Source organism: Schistocerca piceifrons, chromosome 11 (genome assembly GCF_021461385.2).
Source record: "Schistocerca piceifrons isolate TAMUIC-IGC-003096 chromosome 11, iqSchPice1.1, whole genome shotgun sequence".
NCBI classification, from domain to species: domain Eukaryota; kingdom Metazoa; phylum Arthropoda; class Insecta; order Orthoptera; family Acrididae; genus Schistocerca; species Schistocerca piceifrons.
The window spans coordinates 98,994,181-99,015,878 of NC_060148.1; the positions used below are offsets into that span (position 1 = coordinate 98,994,181).

Consider the following 21,698-nt stretch of genomic DNA (forward strand, 5'->3'; position numbering starts at 1 on the left):
CGAGTCGGGCTGCTATGCCGCAGTTAGGCGAGTTGTGTCGGGCTGCTATGCCGCAGTTAGGCGAGTCGTGTTGGGCTGCTACACCGCAGCTGGGCGAGTCGTGTCGGGCTGCTACGTCGGAGCTAGGCGAGTCGTGTTGGGCTGCTACGTCGAAGCTAGGCGACTCACGTCGGAGCTAGGGGAGTCGTGTCTGGCTGCTACGTCGGAGCTAGCCGAGTCGTGTCGGGCTGCTACGTCGGAGCTAGGTGAGTCGTGTCGGGCTGCTACGTCGGAGCTAGGCGAGTCGTGTCGGGCTGCTACATCGCCGCTAGGCGAGTCGTGTCAGGCGGCTACGTCGCAGCAGGGCGAGTCGTGTCGGGCTGCTAAGTCGCAACTAGGCGAGTCGTGTCGGGCTGCTATGTCGCAGCTAGGCGAGTCGTGTCGGGCTGCTACGTCGCAGCTAGGCGAGTCGTGTCGGGCTGCTATGTCGCAGCTAGGCGAGTCGTGTCGGGCTGCTACGTCGCAGCTAGGCGAGTCGTGTCAGGCTGCTACGTCACAGCTACGCGAGTCATATGGGGCTGCTACGCCGCAGCTAGGCGAGTCATGTAGGGCTGCTACACCACAGTTAAGTGAGTAGAGTCAGGGGGCTACGCCCTATCTAGGTGAGTGGCATCGGGGGGCTATGTCGTAGCTAGGTGAGTCGTGTCGGGCTGCTACGCTGTGGCTAGGCGAGTCGTGTCGGGCTGCTACGCCGCGGCTAGGCGAATCGTGTCGGGCTGCTACATCGCAGCTAGGCGAATCGTGTCGGGCTGCAATGTCGCAGCTAGGCGAGTCGTGTCGGGCTGCTACGTCGCAGATACGCGAGTCGTGTCGGACTGCTACACCACTGTTAGATGAGTAGAGTCAGGGGGCTATGCCGTAGCTAGGTGAGTGGCATAGGAGGGCTATATTGTAGCTAGGTGAGTGGCTTCCGTGGGGCTACACCACAGGCGAGTCATGTCGGGCTGGTACACCGGGGCTGGGCGAGTCGTGTCGGGCTGCTACGTCGGAGCTAGGCGAGTCGTGTCGGGCTGCTACATCGCAGCTAGGCGAGTCGTGTCAGGCTGCTACGTTGCAGCAGGGTGAGTCGTGTCGGGCTGCTATGTCGCAGCTAGGCGAGTCGTGTCAGGCTGCTACGTTGCAGCAGGGTGAGTCGTGTCGGGCTGCTATGTCGCAGCTAGGCGAGTCGTGTCAGGCTGCTACGTTGCAGCAGGGTGAGTCGTGTCGGGCTGCTATGTCGCAGCTAGGCGAGTCGTGTCGGGCTGCTACGTCGGAGCTAGGCGAGTCGTGTTGGGCTGCTATGCCGCAGTTAGGCGAGTCGTGTCGGGCTGCTATGCCGCAGTTAGGCGAGTCGTGTCGGGCTGCTACACCGCAGCTGGGCGAGTCGTGTCGGGCTGCTACGTCGGAGCTAGGCGAGTCGTGTTGGGCTGTTACGTCGAAGCTAGGCGACTCACGTCGGAGCTAGGGGAGTCGTGTCTGGCTGCTACGTCGGAGCTAGCCGAGTCGTGTCGGGCTGCTACGTCGGAGCTAGGTGAGTCGTGTCGGGCTGCTACGTCGGAGCTAGGCGAGTCGTGTCGGGCTGCTACATCGCCGCTAGGCGAGTCGTGTCAGGCTGCTACGTTGCAGCAGGGCGAGTCGTGTCGGGCTGCTAAGTCGCAGCTAGGCGAGTCGTGTCGGGCTGCTATGTCGCAGCTAGGCGAGTCGTGTCGGGCTGCTACGTCGCAGCTAGGCGAGTCGTGTCAGGCTGCTACGTCACAGCTACGCGAGTCATATGGGGCTGCTACGCCGCAGCTAGGCGAGTCATGTAGGGCTGCTACACCACAGTTAAGTGAGTAGAGTCAGGGGGCTACGCCCTATATAGGTGAGTGGCATCGGGGGGCTATGTCGTAGCTAGGTGAGTCGTGTCGGGCTGCTACGCTGTGGCTAGGCGAGTCATGTCGGGCTGCTACGCCACGGCTAGGCGAATCGTGTCGGGCTGCTACATCGCAGCTAGGCGAATCGTGTCGGGCTGCAATGTCGCAGCTAGGCGAGTCGTGTCGGGCTGCTACGTCGCAGATACGCGAGTCGTGTCGGACTGCTACACCACTGTTAGATGAGTAGAGTCAGGGGGCTATGCCGTAGCTAGGTGAGTGGCATAGGAGGGCTATATTGTAGCTAGGTGAGTGGCTTCCGTGGGGCTACACCACAGGCGAGTCATGTCGGGCTGGTACACCGGGGCTGGGCGAGTCGTGTCGGGCTGCTACGTCGGAGCTAGGCGAGTCGTGTCGGGCTGCTACGTCGGAGGTAGGCGAGTCACGTCGGAGCTAGGCGAGTCGTGTCGGGCTCCTACGTTGGAGGTAGGCGAGTCATGTCGGGCTGCTACGTCGGAGCTAGGCGAGTCGTGTCGGGCTGCTACATCGCAGCTAGGCGAGTCGTGTCGGGCTGCTAAGTCGCAGCTAGGCGAGTCGTGTCGGGCTGCTAAGTCGCAGCTAGGCGAGTCGTGTCGGGCTGCTACATCGCAGCTAGGCGAATCGTGTCGGGCTGCAATGTCGCAGCTATGCGAGTCGTGTCGGGCTGCTACGTCGCAGATAGGCGAGTCGTGTCGGACTGCTACACCACTGTTAGATGAGTAGAGTCAGGGGGCTATGCCGTAGCTAGGTGAGTGGCATAGGAGGGCTATATTGTAGCTAGGTGAGTGGCTTCCGTGGCGCTACACCACAGGCGAGTCATGTCGGGCTGGTACACCGGGGCTGGGCGAGTCGTGTCGGGCTGCTACGTCAGAGCTAGGCGAGTCGTGTCGGGCTGCTACGTCGGAGCTAGGCGAGTCACGTCGGAGCTAGGCGAGTCGTGTCGGGCTGCTACGTCGCAGCTAGGCGAGTCGTGTCGGGCTGCTACGTCGCAGCTAGGCGAGTCGTGTCGGGCTGCTATGTCGCAGCTAGGCGAGTCGTGTCGGGCTGCTACGTCGCAGCTAGGCGAGTCGTGTCAGGCTGCTACGTCACAGCTACGCGAGTCATATGGGGCTGCTACGCCACAGCTAGGCGAGTCATGTAGGGCTGCTACACCACAGTTAAGGAGTAGAGTCAGGGGGCTACGCCCTATCTAGGTGACTGGCATCGGGGGGCTATGTCGTAGCTAGGTGAGTCGTGTCGGGCTGCTACGCTGTGGCTAGGCGAGTCGTGTCGGGCTGCTACGCCGCGGCTAGGCGAATCGTGTCGGGCTGCTACATCGCAGCTAGGCGAATCGGTTCGGGCTGCAATGTCGCAGCTAGGCGAGTCGTGTCGGGCTGCTACGTCGCAGATAGGCGACTCGTGTCGGACTGCTACACCACTGTTAGATGAGTAGAGTCAGGGGGCTATGCCGTAGCTAGGTGAGTGGCATAGGAGGGCTATATTGTAGCTAGGTGAGTGGCTTCCGTGGGGCTACACCACAGGCGAGTCATGTCGGGCTGGTACACCGGGGCTGGGCGAGTCGTGTCGGGCTGCTACGTCGGAGCTAGGCGAGTCGTGTCGGGCTGCTACGTCGGAGCTAGGCGAGTCACGTCGGAGCTAGGCGAGTTGTGTCGGGCTCCTACGTTGGAGGTAGGCGAGTCGTGTCGGGCTGCTACGTCGGAGCTAGGCGAGTCGTGTCGGGCTGCTACATCGCAGCTAGGCAAGTCGTGTCGGGCTGCTAAGTCGCAGCTAGGCGAGTCGTGTCGGGCTGCTACATCGCAGCTAGGCGAGTCGTGTCGGGCTGCTATGTCGCAGCTAGGCGAGTCGTGTCGGGCTGCAAAGTCGCAGCTAGGCGAGTTGTGTCGGACTGCTACGTCGCAGCTAGGCGAGTCGTGTCGGGCTGCTATGCCGCAGTTAGGCGAGTCGTGTCGGGCTGCTACGCCGCAGTTAGGCGAGTCGTGTTGGGCTGCTACACCGCAGCTGGGCGAGTCGTGTCGGGCTGCTACGTCGGAGCTAGGCGAGTCGTGTCGGTCTGCTACATCGCAGCTAGGCGAGTCGTGTCGGGCTGCTAAGTCGCAGCTAGGCGAGTCGCGTCGGGCTGCTAAGTCGCAGCTAGGCGAGTCGTGTCGGGCTGCTACATCGCAGCTAGGCGAGTCGTGTCGGGCTGCTATGTCGCAGCTAGGCGAGTCGTGTCGGGCTGCAAAGTCGCAGCTAGGCGAGTCGTGTCGGACTGCTACGTCGCAGCTAGGCGAGTCGTGTCGGGCTGCTATGCCGCAGTTAGGCGAGTCGTGTCGGGCTGCTATGCCGCAGTTAGGCGAGTCGTGTTGGGCTGCTACACCGCAGCTGGGCGAGTCGTGTCGGGCTGCTACGTCGGAGCTAGGCGAGTCGTGTTGGGCTGCTACGTCGAAGCTAGGCGACTCACGTCGGAGCTAGGGGAGTCGTGTCTGGCTGCTACGTCGGAGCTAGCCGAGTCGTGTCGGGCTGCTACGTCGGAGCTAGGTGAGTCGTGTCGGGCTGCTACGTCGGAGCTAGGCGAGTCGTGTCGGGCTGCTACATCGCCGCTAGGCGAGTCGTGTCAGGCGGCTACGTCGCAGCAGGGCGAGTCGTGTCGGGCTGCTAAGTCGCAACTAGGCGAGTCGTGTCGGGCTGCTACGTCGCAGCTAGGCGAGTCGTGTCGGGCTGCTACGTCGCAGCTAGGCGAGTCGTGTCGGGCTGCTATGTCGCAGCTAGGCGAGTCGTGTCGGGCTGCTACGTCGCAGCTAGGCGAGTCGTGTCAGGCTGCTACGTCACAGCTACGCGAGTCATATGGGGCTGCTACGCCGCAGCTAGGCGAGTCATGTAGGGCTGCTACACCACAGTTAAGTGAGTAGAGTCAGGGGGCTACGCCCTATCTAGGTGAGTGGCATCGGGGGGCTATGTCGTAGCTAGGTGAGTCGTGTCGGGCTGCTACGCTGTGGCTAGGCGAGTCGTGTCGGGCTGCTACGCCGCGGCTAGGCGAATCGTGTCGGGCTGCTACATCGCAGCTAGGCGAATCGTGTCGGGCTGCAATGTCGCAGCTAGGCGAGTCGTGTCGGGCTGCTACGTCGCAGATACGCGAGTCGTGTCGGACTGCTACACCACTGTTAGATGAGTAGAGTCAGGGGGCTATGCCGTAGCTAGGTGAGTGGCATAGGAGGGCTATATTGTAGCTAGGTGAGTGGCTTCCGTGGGGCTACACCACAGGCGAGTCATGTCGGGCTGGTACACCGGGGCTGGGCGAGTCGTGTCGGGCTGCTACGTCGGAGCTAGGCGAGTCGTGTCGGGCTGCTACGTCGGAGCTAGGCGAGTCACGTCGGAGCTAGGCGAGTCGTGTCGGGCTCCTACGTTGGAGCTAGGCGAGTCGTGTCGGGCTGCTACGTCGGAGCTAGGCGAGTCGTGTCGGGCTGCTACATCGCAGCTAGGCGAGTCGTGTCGGGCTGCTAAGTCGCAGCTAGGCGAGTCGTGTCGGGCTGCTACATCGCAGCTAGGCGAGTCGTGTCGGGCTGCTATGTCGCAGCTAGGCGAGTCGTGTCGGGCTGCAAAGTCGCAACTAGGCGAGTTGTGTCGGACTACTACGTCGCAGCTAGGCGAGTCGTGTCGGGCTGCTATGCCGCAGTTAGGCGAGTCGTGTCGGGCTGCTATGCCGCAGTTAGGCGAGTCGTGTTGGGCTGCTATGCCGCAGCTAAGCGAGTCGTGTTGGACTGCTACGTCGCAGCTACATGAGTCGTGGTGGCTGCTACGTGCATCTAGGTGAGTTGTGTCGGACTGCTACTTCGCAGCTACGAGAGTCGTGTGGGGCTGCTACGCCGCATTTAGACGAGTTGTGTCGGGCTGCTACACCACATTTAGGTGAGTAGAGTCAGGGGGCTATGCCGTAGCTGGGTGAGTGGCATGGGAGGGTTATGTTGTAGCGACAGGCGAGTCGGGTCGGGATGCTACGCCGCGGCTAGGCGAGTCGTGTCAGGCTGCTAAGTCGCAGCCTGGCGAGTCGTTGTCGGACTGCTATGTCGCAGCTAGGCGACTCATGTCGGGCTGCTACGTCGCAAATAGGCGAGTCGTGTCGGGCTGCTACACCGCAGCTAGGTGAGTCGTGTCGGGCCACTACGTCGCAGCTAAGCGAGTCGTGTCGGGCTGCTACATCGCAGCTAGGCGAGTCGCGTCGGACTGCTACGTCGCAGCTAGGCGAGTCGTGTCGGACTGCTATGTCGCAGTTAGGCGAGTCGTGTCGGACTGCTACACCACAGTTAGGTGAGTAGAGTCAGGGGGCTACGCCATAGCCTAGTGAGTGGCATCGGGGGGCTATGTCGTAGCTAGGTGAGTGGCTTCTGTGGGCTACACCACAGCTAGGTTGAGCGCCTTACATCGGGGTACGTCACAGCTAGGCAAGCGGCTTACATCGGGCTACGCCACAGCTAGGTGAGTGGTGTCACGGGACTATGCCGTAGCTAGGAGAGTGGCCTGCGGGGCCTACGCTGTAGTTAGGCGAGTGGCATCAGGGGGTTACGCTGTAGCTAGCAGAGTGGCATCTGGGGATTACACCTTAGCTAGGCGAGCGGCATCAGGGATGTATGTCTTAGCTAGGTGAGTAGTGTAAGGGGCCTATGCCATAGCTACTGGAGCAGTGTCAGGGGCTATGTCATAGCTAGTGGAACTGTGTCAGGGGAATACGTCATAGCTAGTTGAGTGGCGTCAGGGGGCTATGCCGTATCTAGACGACACAGACAGATAGGAAATGTCTGAAGATGGTGTGAAACTGAATTCCTGGCGTGTATCCCCACAGAAACAGCTAGATTATGGGTAGTATGAGCTGCCTTGTGCTTGCACAGAGCACACATTCAATAGTCATTTCCTAAAAACAATATCTTAGCAACCATATAAGCTACAGTCAATCAAAACAGTGATGTAAGCCATTTGACCGTATGATAAAAACTATAATAATCACAGTGTATTTAATCTAATAACAGCCAGTGAGTTGTTCACCAGCTGCTAAAATAATAAACCTACAGAGTTACACAATACCTATAGTGACAATCTCAACATGAGCTATTACATATCAAAGTATCGAAGAAATTGGCTGTACAATATGTTGTGCGAGTGATAATAATATAATAAAAATCATTAAACACACCAGTGACACACCACTCATAATAATCCAAGTTTAAGGCAAGTTTAAAACAATGCTACTTGCATTCATAGCATAATACAAATGTAGGCTTTTATTGTCCAAGTCAGGCAAATGTTACAGAAATTAATGTGTGTCTGCATGTTATTCAAATACAGGAGTATTACTGTATTCAAGAATGCTCTCAATCTATACATTATATCAAATGCCTAAATTAGCATACACTGACTGGCACAAAAAATGCACACTACCTGATTTTCAAAACATTTTTATATTAAATGCCAATCACTTCTATGACACTAACCTACTGTTATATGCTAAAACATGGTACGATCCCATCTAGGTGTCTAACAATGAAAAAAGGACAATTATCAACAAAATAAGCCAGAGATGCGGAAGTAACATGAAAGGATTCGCTCCTCAAGCAAATTCTGATGAAGCTCAGAAAGGTAATGCACCTATGCAACCTCACAAGCCTCTTTTTGCATTATCGAATGTGTGCATTACCTCCCATTCACCAATCCCGACATCCAAGATTTCATGTACGCTCCTGACTAATGCTGCAATGTTCTCTTGAGGAATTATCTCCCATTCTTTCAAGAGGCTCTCATGTAGGTTTCTGAATAGTGCTGACAGGGCCTCCTCCCCGCTGCTCACACACACGCTCAATACAATTGAAACTGGGGCTTCGAGCAGGCCGAGCCGTAGCACGAATCTCCACTTCATCCGAGAACACGTGCATAATTCTCCCAACGTGTGGGTGTGCACTGTCATGGATCAGTGAAAAACCATCACCAATAAATGGAGTGATAAACCACAAATGCTTAAAGGGATTTCCTCTACATATTGATGTGCTGTAAAGGTACGTCTACACTGGGATATATGTATCGCGACACATATGAGCGATATGTCATTTGACATGTCGTGATACATCACCTCGTACAAAAATTCACGGAACTTGTATGAGGACCCTCGAACTCATACATGTTGCGTATACATTTTGTATATCGCCTTTTGGCCATATACACGACATGTATGAGCGATATTTGAAGAGCTCGCGCACGCACAGTACTGACATTTCCTGTCGTCTTGTCGCGTGCCGCTTATTTTGACGATTAGCGCACGCGTAGTACCGGGCTCTTTGGTGGCTGTTTCAGTTTTGGAGGTGCCGACTGTCATTTCGACATTAATGTGTCTGCATAGAATATCAAAAAGTGCCGTATGCAACATTATTCTTCGTGTTTGTGAGGCCACTGTGCAAGTTTTATCCCAAGAAGTGAAGGTATAAGTTTTATATATATCAGAGTATGTAATACATTATATAATTTGTTCATGCATCTAGCACGTATATAAATTTTTTACTATTATTCCAGCGGCCTCGTGTGATAATGTTGACAACGGATGCCGACAATCGTGTGTGAGATGTTGGCATTAGCAATCGCGCGACAATGCAAATGTTTTGTCACGGAATCTTCATTTTACGAGGAATCCCCAGTGGCCAAAAAACGGATTGTTACTGCCAACTGATCCTCTGGTGGAAACGCTTCCCGAAAATTTGTGTTGGTTTTGGACACAAGAGGAGCCACAAGAGATAACAAACCGCGGAAATCCTCCATACTCATCCTAACATAATTTCTAAAATATGTGCCATCCTCTTGTGTTAATTCATGAGAAACTCTCTCTGCCACCATCTACGCTTCCTCCGCCTTTTCTTCCTATCATCTTCCAAAAGAGCAAGTGTACCAGCACATAAAAATGTGAAATCTTCCAAATCGTCGTCGGAAGCCATCGCACAGTATACAAATCAACCAGTGTAAACGCACGCTCCTACATGTATGAGGTTGATACTTGTCAACTCATACAAGTCGCGATACATGTCGCAGAGTCGCATATACATGTATCTCATACATGTGCCAATACAAATCGCAGTGTAAACGCACCATAAGACCAACACACCACAAAGACCAAATCCACTTTTGCAGTCATACTGACTGCTGTCCACACCATTAGAGAACCACCCCGCAAAGGCATCCTGGATGATAAAAAGCAAGGAGAGCTCCTTTCCCTAGGCCCACACTCTATTGTCAGGTGATCGCAGGCCAAATCGCAACCCGTCGATGAACACCGCATGCTCCAATTGTCGTATTCTCCAGCTGCAATATTCCTTAGGGAAACGCGGTCGAGCTGTGCGACAAACTCTGGTGACTTCTGGGCCCCTTATCAGGCCTTCTGGACTGAAGATTGGTTTCGTCCAGTCTTCTTCAGTCGGTTCACAAACACTGACCCCCCCAAACTCGGTGGAGTCGATATTGCACTTCAATGGTGGTGTGTTGGTGGCTGAGGAGAACTTTTAGTTGTAGGAAATGGTCACCTCTCACTGATGTCACCCTTCTTTCTCGGGTCTTACGACGGTTTCCTTTCACAGCCTCCGTTTCCCTGCACCTTCTTGCGGTTCTGGAAATCATTGAAGGTGCAGTTCTCAATATTAAGGTGCCTACACACATTGCTCTTTTCCTCTTCAACTTTGTGCATAAATTTCCAACAGCATGTGATGGAGCAAGCTGGGAGCTTTTTACTTCCTCTCTTGTTTTGCCATCTGCCTCCTTAAATTCATTTTATTTTTATTTTTGCCTATACATGAGTATAATCTGCATTTCCATAAAAAGAGAAAGGTTGGCCCTCAATCTGGAATATAGCACCAGATGTAATTTTGTGCTTAGTTTTGTATGTATAATTAATTTCCTAATTTATTTTCACTAGTCCTAGTTAATACCTTTTGTTATATGGTGAAATCAGTAAATTGTTTCATGACTTAAATGTTATTGTTGACTTATAAACAAATATAAATTCTGTACTAATTATAAAAATTTGGAAGAAAAACTACTAAGATTCTTAATATATTTATTTGGCTCTATTTGAAAACATGTTAGCAAAGCCTGCCCTTGATTTTTTCCAAAATAATTACCAGGTTTGTCAAAAGCATTGTTTGGGTAACAATATCTGTGGCTTTCATTACTTAAACAAATGATTCGGCCTAACCTTTGTGGTAAAAGAAACTGTTAAAAAGAAGGAATTTTTCAATGTATTCAATTAATCGAATGAGTTATGTTTTAATTGTAATTTCTGTAAATTAAACATCTAACAATGTACAGCTTCAGTGCCTATTATTGTGCAGATATTTAAAGGATGCATTTTTGGTCTCTATACAAGTCAGTCCATGGCCGATTTTCAGATGGGAAGCCTGGATCATAAGAGTAACAACAATGCATTACCTTAACAGTGGAATTAGTGTAACACCAATAGGCCGTGTGTTAAAACAACAGTGTCTGTTCAATTTATTTGAGAAATAGTGTCACACATACCTTATTATTCAGTAAGAACTGTGAACTATGTGGTTAAGTATTTCCTGCTCATAGGTGTTCAACAGCAAACCATTGTAGAAGTATGCTGCTGTTTACCTGCAAGCTATTAATGAGGCTTCTCATTTACCAAAAGTAAACTGGCCACATAACTGTAATATATGGGGTTGTGAACAGTGAAAGTGAAGAACTGTGAAATGCAACTGTCAGCTACATCATTTACAGTAGTCAGTGTTGAACTTCCAACCCCCATATTTCAGTCAGTATTATTTCACTTGCATCCTGTATAGTGATTCACAATGTTCTGTCAAAGGACTACTACTTTTTTTGATGAATTTGGACTATATGTAATTCCTGTCATCGTGTAGAATTTTGTGGACCAGGTACGCTGTGACACATCTGCGCAAATTCCTCTGAAGTGTCTTCTCTACTGCAGGAAATTGCTAAAGCTTTCCGACTAACGACTTATACTAAATAATCAAATGATGACTCGAAACTTTTTTTCACTTTCGACCAACCGTTTCCAGATGTTTCTTGCATAACTGCATTCATTATTCAGTCCATTAACATGATGCTAATACAGTCTTTCTCTATAAGAACTCAAACAAGAGTGCCGCCGTTCTAACAATAATACAAAAGCTTTCTTACATTACAATCCAAAAAATATCATTTGTCTTTCTCCTAAGAGATTCCATAATCTTGCTTATTTTGTGTGTGTCTTCTGGATCCACAGAATGCATACCACAGATGGCCAGCAAGTAGTCACCATTCTCCTGGCTTCTGTTCACTGCAGCTACCTCTTTTCTCGTACGCACTCTCTGCAGGAACAGATGCAGTACGCACAGTAGGTCTGTCGATATTTGACCCCTCCTACTTTACTTAAACATCATGAACATCTTTAGTTGATGCGACAATTCTTCATATAGTGGAACAGGACTTTACCCAAAATGTCCTCTTACACTAAACCATTACTGCCTCATCTGTAACGATGTGTGTTTCACGTTGTGTGGAAAACAACAATTACTGTTAGTGCAACAAACAACTGATGCTTCATCATTTGCTTGCAATGCAATGTCAATAACGTATCCTGTCTAAAACTACAAGATCATGTGGTATACTCTGATCAAATAGATAATTACACATCACTTATCGCACACTGCATTTTTGATGCCGTTCAGTGTATCTGTGTAATATAATTCGAATGGAGAGCATTATTAAAAGCTTTTTCGTGCAAGTCGGTGGTGAAAGTATAAAAGGGCAGGTGTCTGTTCGACACGAGTCAGTGTCACTCTGCACAGATAGAATATTTTCCATGAAGCGGAACATAGAGACTGAGCTGTGATCGGTTAACACACAGTTTCAGTACGATCTCACTCTGCTGCTTTGCTTCAATTTAGCTACATCTATTTCACATTCTGGAACTTTAATAAATTGCATTACAGTCCCCTCCCCCAGACGCACAAAATTATGAGGGTAAATGACGTTTCTAATTAGGAGTGCACAGGCATTCATGCCCCCTCACAGAAGGTGGGTATAGGATTTTTATTCATTACAGAATTATCATTAATGTCAAGCTTTGATTGTCTGCAACTCTACTAAACTGCGTGTTTAACACTGCCAACTGCGGCGTGAAATACTGTGACTTTAGCAGTCAATACATATCTCTGAATTTTTTGGTCGTCATGCTGATGATGGGAAATTATACACACTCCTCAGTGCAGCATCAGTAAACATTTACAGAAGTGGTAAAACAGTGCCCTCAATCTTTTCTCTGACACTTTCTCATATTGCTCTTATTGAGCTGCAGGAAGGGATCAATTCAAGACTATCAGGCATGAATTCCCAGTACACCTAAAATACAGCAGCAATATGCATACTGTTACCATTATCAGTCCTCAAGTCCCTCACACACACACACACACACACACACACACACACACACACACACACACACACACACACACACAATGACGACATGAAAATAATGCATTAACTCCAGTAACATGGTTAGATGTAAAGTTTATAGGCAAACAAAGTTTTATAATGGAATCCAACTTGGTTAAGTCTTAATTAAAGCTTAATCCCTGTTTTATCGGTGTTGCTAATATCAAATAGGATTTTCTCAAATGCCCAGAGAGTCAATAACATGGACAATAATATAAGATGATAAAATGGAAGAAATTAAATCAAATTTAATACATAAAGTATAATAGGAAGAAAGATAAGAGCAAAACAATAAAATAATATCTGTTTAAAATGATGTGACAAAGCAAAAAAAATTAAAAAAATATGTTTAAACTAATTAACTGATTAAAAATAATGACCAAAGTCATCTTGATAAAGATTTAAAAATAAAAAATTTCAAAGCATGTGATGAGATCTATACCAACAAACTTTTGCATATGTGGTCTGTATCTTAGCCATTAACTGCACAACCAGTCTGTTAAACATACCTTTTTCACAAGCTGTGGAGCATCACACAAAACTCTGGAATTTTTTTCCATCAGTTACTTGTAAACTAGGGTCCACCACAATGTGATCTTAACCTATATCACTATACAGATGATTTCAAGAAGTCGATCTCACAACTGTGGACCAACTCTGGTAGTTATGTGATCCCTTACCACTGCTGAAAAACATGTATTGCCAGACGCTGTGCACCGTTAACGACACGTGTTGAGCACTATCACCATGCAAAATTACTAGGACCTGAGAAATTTGCTGTGGTGGAGCACTGTCTAACCGAGGGCTACAGAATGAAGTAACACAAGGCACACATGCTTGCTTCCGAGAATCATTACTGGGACTCTGCCTTAAGGAAATCCATTAACATCAGACTTTTCACGGAGCCGGGTGGGACTATCCTTCTAGTTCCTATACCTCTCCTGACCACTCTTTCCTTGTCTGATCTCTTTTTGTTAAAGGTACACATACAATAGTTGCTCGAAATATTCAGTCTGTCATTCAAGCAGGAAGTCATAAAACTTTGTTATCCACTGTGTAATTTAAGCAATCTCAGAAAGCCGAACTACTTTACGTATCCACGCAAAGGTTAGCTCGTGATGTCATCATATCACTGCCTAAGATTGTTGATATGTGCCAATGTGTGTCATACAGCTTATAGGGTGGAAGAGTTGGTGCTGTTTGCTTTATTTAGTTCTGTCTTTCAACTTCTGTAATTTTGAGTCCTCCTCATCTTCTGTTAAAGTTTATTTTATGCTTCTGACATTCTATGGCATCTCTGTACATTCTAACACAGCAATGACTGGATCCCGAGAAAACAATAGTATCGGAGAAACAAATTTGGCGGTTCCCTGGTCTCAGTGTGGTTTATCCCTGTTGCCCAGATGTCAATTGCTCTTTTGTTCCTTAAGATCGGTGGTAATATTTCTTTTTGTAGTACCTATGTACAAGGGATTTTATACTCTCCTGTTGTCACAAGTGGCAGATGTGAGTCCTTTGCAGTGATCAAATGCTAATGCACATTTTTTGTCAGTTTTGAACCATATTGTTCCTAATATATTATGATTTTATCAGATCCGATCATTCTACGATAGGATGTATGGAGAGTCAAGAGAAATTCAAAAAGACAAAAGTTTTAACAGAAAAGGAACAGGACTGAAATAGGTCAAGTTGTTGGCCTTAGTGCTAAATAAAGCAAATAGTGCCAACTCTTCCCTTCTACGAGCTCCACAACATGTCAGTTTCGGTATTGGTGTCATGACATCATAAACCTACTAACACATGGATACATATGAACAGTTAAGTTTGGTGAGCTTCTTTGAGACTGTAACTGCTTCCTGAGTCATTATAGCCCCAAATGATGTCTCCAGCATTGGAAGATGGAATGTCAGGCAGAGGAATGTACCAGTTATGTTGTTACAAACTCGGCAGAATTCTGTTTGACTCGTGAAAGACCTCACACTTTTTATTTTTCAGGGCCAACTGGCACTACTTTTCACACTATTCAAGTATCTGATCCAATTCATACTGCAACTCACATTTATTATGTATTAACTTCACTAGGCAGTTAATGATTGCATCATTCATAAACAATCTAAGAGAGAACTTCAAGAACAGCAAAGGACCTGTCATATTTCCTTGCGAAAAACAAGACATCACTCCGATTTTCTAATTATGACTATGGTGGAAGTCATCAAAAGCTTGGATTTAATAAATCTGATGCAGCAAGATTACCAATTGTAGAAAGAATTAATAGCAGCAGGTGAACTGGTGACAAGACAACGCAAGTCTGGGGGTTAATTTTCCAACCACATGAGAGTTTCTGATTTTTCTGCACAAAATCGTGGACAATTTTTATTTGATTATTATTATAGTTGAAAGAATAGCACTAAAAGAGTGTAATAAGAAAATCAAAAACTTAATTTAGAATTGAATTTTAATTGCTGTTTAATGTACATAAGGCAGGAAACCCGCAAATCACATTCAAAGTCATAAAAGCAGAAGAAACTTATTGATGATTTTTCAGAGTGTAGTATACCCTGAAGCAAGGTTCCACATACAAGGTGGTGAAAATGGTTACAAAATTACTTATGCGAAAGGGTGTAAGTGCAAATGTGTGGGTGAGAGACGTGAACATGTGAAGCATGACTCCCAATGTTTAAGAGAAAAATAAAAAGATCTGACAGGAAAACGGCAACTCCCAAGTGCAAACATACCAGAAACTACATCTGACACAACAACAGTAGAGCTTGTGATATTGTCTGGATGGAGCTGAACGCAAATACCCGCATGCCCATGACTAATGAAATTTTCTTTATCAATTAGATGTCCCTTGAAACAGTTTACCTGCCAATGTAACCTTTACTAACCCTTATGTTTAAGTTGTAACAAAAGCTAAGTGTTCTGTCATTCTGCACTAATACCTATTATCACACAAACATTCCGTAGACATACTCTATCACAGCATAGAATTGCTTGTTGACTTCCAACTTGTCTGTACTTACAAACAGTCCCAAGTAATTTAATTATTTGACATTTGGTTGCCAACGTACGACTAGGGACAAAAAAACACTTTCTAAACAGTATTGTAACAAAGAATGAGAAATTGCCAGTTTTTATCAAAATAATGCAAAATCAGTGATTTTTGCAAAAAGTCATCAAATTTTGCAATTTCTCCATTCCTGTGTAAAAATGTTTTAAATCTGAAGGCACAGTTGAAAATATTATTAACTGATATGAGGCATGTTTTTTTAAGGAAGTACCATTTTGCCACACTGTGGCCGCAGCGCTGTGGTCGCCATTCTGCGCTTGCGCACTGGGTACCTACATCTGTTGTCTATGCACTGATGCCATTACAGTCCGATTCTTCCTTGTTTACGTTGTGTACTGAGTGTTGAAGATGCCTCCGATAATCGTTGAGTCCCGCTGACTGTGAAGTACGGGCTGTTATAAGTTTTCTTAGTGCTAAAGGCCTAAAAGCGATCAATATTCATCGTGAGATCTGCGTAGTTTACGGAGAAAAGATTATGAGTGATGGAATGGTAAGAAAGTGGGTGAGAGCATTTAAAGATGGCCACACAAATGTGCATCGTTTGCTGCAAGACAATGCCCGTCCGCATGTGGCGAATCAGACCAAAGATCTCATCACATCGTTTCGATGGGAAACTCTAGATCATCCTCTGAACAGCCCCGATCTTGCGCCCAGTGACTACCATCTGTTCTTGCACTTGAAGGAACACCTGGGCATTCAGCATCTTCAACACGATGACAAAGTCAAAACAGTAGTGATGCAGTAGTTAACAGGTCAGGCGGCAGACTTCTATGAGGAGGGTATTCAAAAACTGGTACGACGTTATGACAAGTGCCTCAATATCGACAGAAATTATGTAGAAAAGTAGATCAAGGTACAGGCTTTCATGTAAAAATAAAATTGAGATATCTTAGCAAGTCCATTTTTTTTTTTTTTTTTTTTTTTTTTTTTTTTTTTTTTTTTTTTAAAAAATTTCAAAACAGTACTTACTTAAAAACCATGCCTCGTATTAATTTACTGTTGAAACTGGATCTTTACTTTTTCTGGGCTGAGGTACATGTATAACCTTACATTGGACATTCATTTCCATCCTACAGTACTTGTGCCTTAAATGTGACATTAGCAGGTAACAGTTTACCTGCCAATGTCACATTTACTAACCCTTATGTATAACTTGTAACAAAATCTTGATGGGATCTTCAATGCACTGCATCACTTACACTGCATTTTCCCTATTACACAAGTATAAACATAGAAACCACCTGAATGGCACTTTAGCTTCAAATATACATAAACTGATGGGTGCCTATTAGTTCGCTACTGTTCACCACAATCAGGCCTATGGCTACACAAAAGATCAGTCTGTCACCACAGACTTTACTAAAAAATAATTTAATATTTTTTTATTTCAAGATTGGTTTTAAACAAGGAACAACAGTTTTAAAATAAATCCAATGGAAATAAAAATTAGTGAAACCGCACAGATCCCCACATTTACTTATCAATGTCTGCAGAGTTTGAAAGTTAATACCTCACAAACAAATGGTATTACACTTTACAGTGCAGTCAATTATGGTAAAAATCATCTCCATTATCCATTTTGAGTAACAACAGGCGTTGCTCAATTTAACACATTATCATGTGCTACTGTTACACTACCACTCTATAGATTAAGTTTGCCTGTTGCTACAAATTGTATTCCAAGGAAACAGCACAACTTTAGGGACCTCATTTGAGAAATATTCTCCACAAACTTAATTTCTTTAGCTATTTAGGTACAAATATAGGCTTCAATATTATTAGTCAATATCAGCACAGTATCTGAACGCAGGCAGTGCAACAAGCAAAGCAAAGCGAGGCTGGCCACACACAGAAGCAGGTGTGAGTCTTGCACCCCTCAAATGGCAAATCCTTGCTCAAATAAAAGAAGGAGTTGACAAGTTAATGGCTCTGCACACCGTTCAGTTTTCTGTTCTGGTTACTGGCGGGTTTAGCTACTGCATAAGAGAAATTTTCCAACTTACTGAAACGCAGAAGCTGACAGCGAAACTCACCCTGTACTGTCGGACGTGACAACTGTCGAATGATGTATCTGCAACAACAGAATTAAACATGTGGAAAAAGGATTTTGCACCTAAAGTCTGCTTATGAATAACTATTTCATTTGTACAACTATTCAGTTTCACAGTCTGACATCCCAAAATTTGGCTAAAATGCTGTATGTATGTTGGATGCAGACCTGTAATATGGTTAAAATACAATTTTATTAAATGGAGCAATTGAATTAAAGCAAGTGAACAAAACAACATTACACAATAGAATCAGCATGTGCTATGCGATTTGTTCTAAAAACTATTTTTTTTTCAAACATTAATAACAATGCAATAAGAAATAAAAAGTCACAGCAATGAGAATGCTCTTCAGAGAACCGTAGGACACAGATGTACATAGTACATCAGAATAGTACCTGATAATACAAGATCTGTTCAAAAAGTTAAAAATCAGACAGAAATGCTAACGGCCTTTGTGATTACGCCATTATGCGATGGGACCAAAGTGAAAATTATGCTTTGCTTTTGTTATGTTGGCACATGCTGTGCAATAATTTAAGTCTAGTGCCAAAACAATCTATGGAATAGTTGTGTTGATAGGGTTTTCAAAATATTCACGATGTGAGCAATTCACTGGAATGGATTAACTGCAAAACACATCCATCTTAAAATCCTTTGTATGTGACAGTTTACTGCCTACAGGAAATTGTTTACAAGGAGCCTACTACTTCATTTTCAAGAGTTAGCAAATGGACAGCTTCGTTCAAATCTTAGAGTACGAGGATGAAGCAAATATAAACTGTAACTTTTTTTCATAAGCTTATTCAAGCTTCCAAAAAATTTATATACAGGATCTTATTTTTCTATACAGTCTCCAGAATGGGATATATTTTTCCACGCAGATAGGCAGTGTCTTGAACCAGTTTTCATACAATGGACATGGCTGTGACAGCTGCCAGTTGTGTACGAACACTTTGACAGCACCACTGTTGTCAAAATAGTGGTCCAAACCACTGAAAATTGCAGGGCGACATGTCTGGACTGTAAGTATGGTGGTGTTGTGAATTTTTTATTGAGATTGGGCAGCTGTGGGTTGTGTCGAGCCTTGTGACGAAGCACGACCACATCCAGGATTGGAAATGCTTGCCTTTTCTGATAATGTGCATGTTTTGTTTGGTTCACAAGTTGGCAACAGTATAAAGCGTTCACAGTAAAATGATTGTAGGATTGTAGAGAAAATCAATGAGAACTCCTTTAAAATAAAACAAATAAAAAAAGGATCATTACAAGAACCCTTTTGCATCATTGTGTTTTTTGATTCCAGGGTGTAATGGTGCACCCGTGTTTCATTACAGATCACAATGAAGCGCATAAAATGCTCACCTTTAGTTTGGTAGCACATTAGCAGCCATTTGCACACATCGAGACAATGAAATTTGTACTCTGCGATGAGAAGATGACATACCCACCTTACAGACACTTTCTGAAATCCGAGGTTGTCGGTAATGATTGCCTGAGCACAACCGTAACTTATATCAACCTCAGTAGCAATTTCAGCAAATGATATTCTGCAATTGTCTTCAATAAGCTGGCTAACAAAGCAAATATTCTCCTCAGTCGTGCTGGTCCTCGGGTAACGTCAGTGAGCTGCATTTTGAACTGTTTCTCCTCCTCATAAAAACGGTTTGTGCCAGGTGTACCCTTGAGACTTTCTTAACCCTAGGACACCTAAGGGGTGGGAGGGTTCATTGAACCCACAATTTTTTTATGTCCCCTGCTTTTGCCCAAGTAACTTCCATACTACATATTCCCTTTGAGTTATTGTTTGTTGGCCATATTATGAAACGTTAGTGTCAATATATTTTATAGAAAATTCCTGCTTTGAAAGAAAAAATAAACACTTATTATGGGTCCAACAAACACCCTCCCCCCCCCTTAGGCTTCCATGCTATTGAAAATTTCCCTTAGTAGTATTTTGTATTTCTCATCTCTACAACAATGCAAGTTAGTTTCTTGTTTTGGTTGGTATTCTTGATATTCACAACAATCGGTTTACTTTCAGAGGAAGTGATTGTTGATGTCAGTCAGCTGTTATTTATCTAGTAAACTTGCAGTGAGTTAGTGCAGTTCCCTACTGTTCATACCCAGACTTAGAACTGACTAAAAGAATACGTGACTGGTCTTTAAAAAGAGTTCTGAATGAAATTTTAGATGAAGATTCTGACTCGGAGAGTGAAAGCGAATATGAGGATGGTGTTACGGAGTATGATTCAGATAGGGGAAATGATGTGGATGTTAGAGAAGACGAAGATAGCGCAGCTTCAAGCAGTGACCATCAGGATGTTATTGTGGCCAAGTCTGGAAGAAGGTACGTAACCACACAGCCCAGAATTCCTCGGAGGGCTGTTGATAATATAGTAAGAGAGCAGGCAGGAGTAACTCCAGCTGGTGTTTGCCATTCACCTGGAGAAGCCTTGAAGTTACTTCTTATGCCTGACACCATGGATGTTCAAATGAAAAATCAGTTAGGCGAATTGTTACTTTGACTAATGAGAAAAAATTGTATGCCTTTGTAGGAATCATGATACTTATGGGGGCAAATATGGACAATTCCGTCAGGGTAGACGATCTGTGGTCAGACCTAATGGGTTGGCCAGTTTCCAAGGGTATTATGGCAAGAGAACGTATCAAGGAACTTATTGCAATCATAAGGTTTGATGACAAAAGTACCCGCCAGGTAAGAAGAGAAGCAGACAAGTTCACAGCAATCTGTGATGTTTTCAACAAAGTGAATGATAGGTTTCCACTACTGTATGAACCAGGGGTCCACCTCACCATTGATGAGATGCTCAGCTTGTTTAGAGGGCGCTGCCCATTCAAAGTATTTATAAAGGATAAAGCGGGCAAGTATGGCATCCTTATATGCATGATGTCCGATGCAGTTGACAGATACATCTTGAATATGGAACCCTATGCAGGTAATGTTCAGAATTTGTCGAAAGAAGAATGGGGTTCGCAGCTTCGACAAACATCTGGTAGCACCTGTGAAAAATAGTGGTCGAAATATTACTACAGACCGATACTTCACATCGATGGATTTGGCGGAAGAGCTATACCAAGACTACAAAGTTACTACAGTAGGAACTCTGCAGTCAAACAGGAAGCATATTCCAGACATAATGAAGAACACGTCAAATCGAGAGCTATATTCACCAATGTTCTTGTTCACAGACCCATCAACATGTAGGCCTCAAGTAACTTTGGTGTCCTACATAGCAAAAACGAAACCAAGTAAAAACTTACTGACGTTGTCAACAATGCACCAAGATAAAGGCACTGTTGGAGGAGAGAGGAATAAAACCGAGATAAATGCATATTATAATTCCACTAAAGGTGGAATTGATACCATTGATCAAATGGTGTGTATGTACACCTGCAAGAGGGGAACAAAGAGACGGCCTCTATCTGTATTTTACTCTCTCATCGACATTTGTGCTATCAATGCAACCACCATATTCATCCAACAACATCCAAGATGGAATGAAAAGAAACACAACAAACGGAAACTTTATCTTCTGCAAGCTGCGATGGAATTAGTGAAATTGCAGGTAGAAGAAAGAAGTGCCAATGCAAGAAGGTTATCTAACCAAATTGTTCAATCAATGGAGACTATTCTACAAAAGAAAATCAAAGAAGTGGCAACAGAAGCACATCAGCCTCCTGCAGGGAAAGGCCGGTGCCATATTTGTGTAAGACAAGCTAAAACAAAGAAGCAGAAGTACAACAATCTAAGTAAACCAAAACAATATTGTGGACAGTGCCATAAACATATGTGTAACACACATTCAGAAAAAATTGTGAAGTGTGTCTCTTCTCTTGCCTTGAAGTTGAGGACTTACGGTAGTCTATTGTATATGAACAGATCTGTATTTTGTATTGTAATATATCAATTTTTTATTCACTCAATCCAATATTTGTAACAATTAACAACATTTATAAACCAATGCCTTAGTTAAAATACGTAAACCATTTTGAAAGTTTTAATTTTTCATCAGTAAACTTATTTAATACCTGTGGGCTCGCCGAACCCCCCCCCCCCCTCCCCCCCCCCCCCCCCCCCCCCCCGTCCTCCCCTTAGGCACCCAAGTTAGAAAAAAAGGCTTGGGTGTCCTAGGGTTAAGAATGTTGTCTCTGAACTCTGCCACAACTCTTTACGAAATTTTGGATGGT

General features: G+C 45.7%; 1 protein-coding gene across 3 annotated transcripts in view; it reads right to left on the reverse strand.

The window, feature by feature from the left end:
- LOC124720416 overlaps positions 1-21,698 on the reverse strand; it is a 331,791-nt gene that overhangs the window by 146,587 nt on the left and 163,506 nt on the right. For all 3 annotated transcript variants that reach the window (XM_047245766.1, XM_047245767.1, XM_047245765.1), the window contains one exon: positions 17,472-17,509. In XM_047245766.1, coding sequence (XP_047101722.1) covers positions 17,472-17,509 — 38 coding nt within the window. The remainder of the gene's footprint in view (positions 1-17,471; positions 17,510-21,698) is intronic.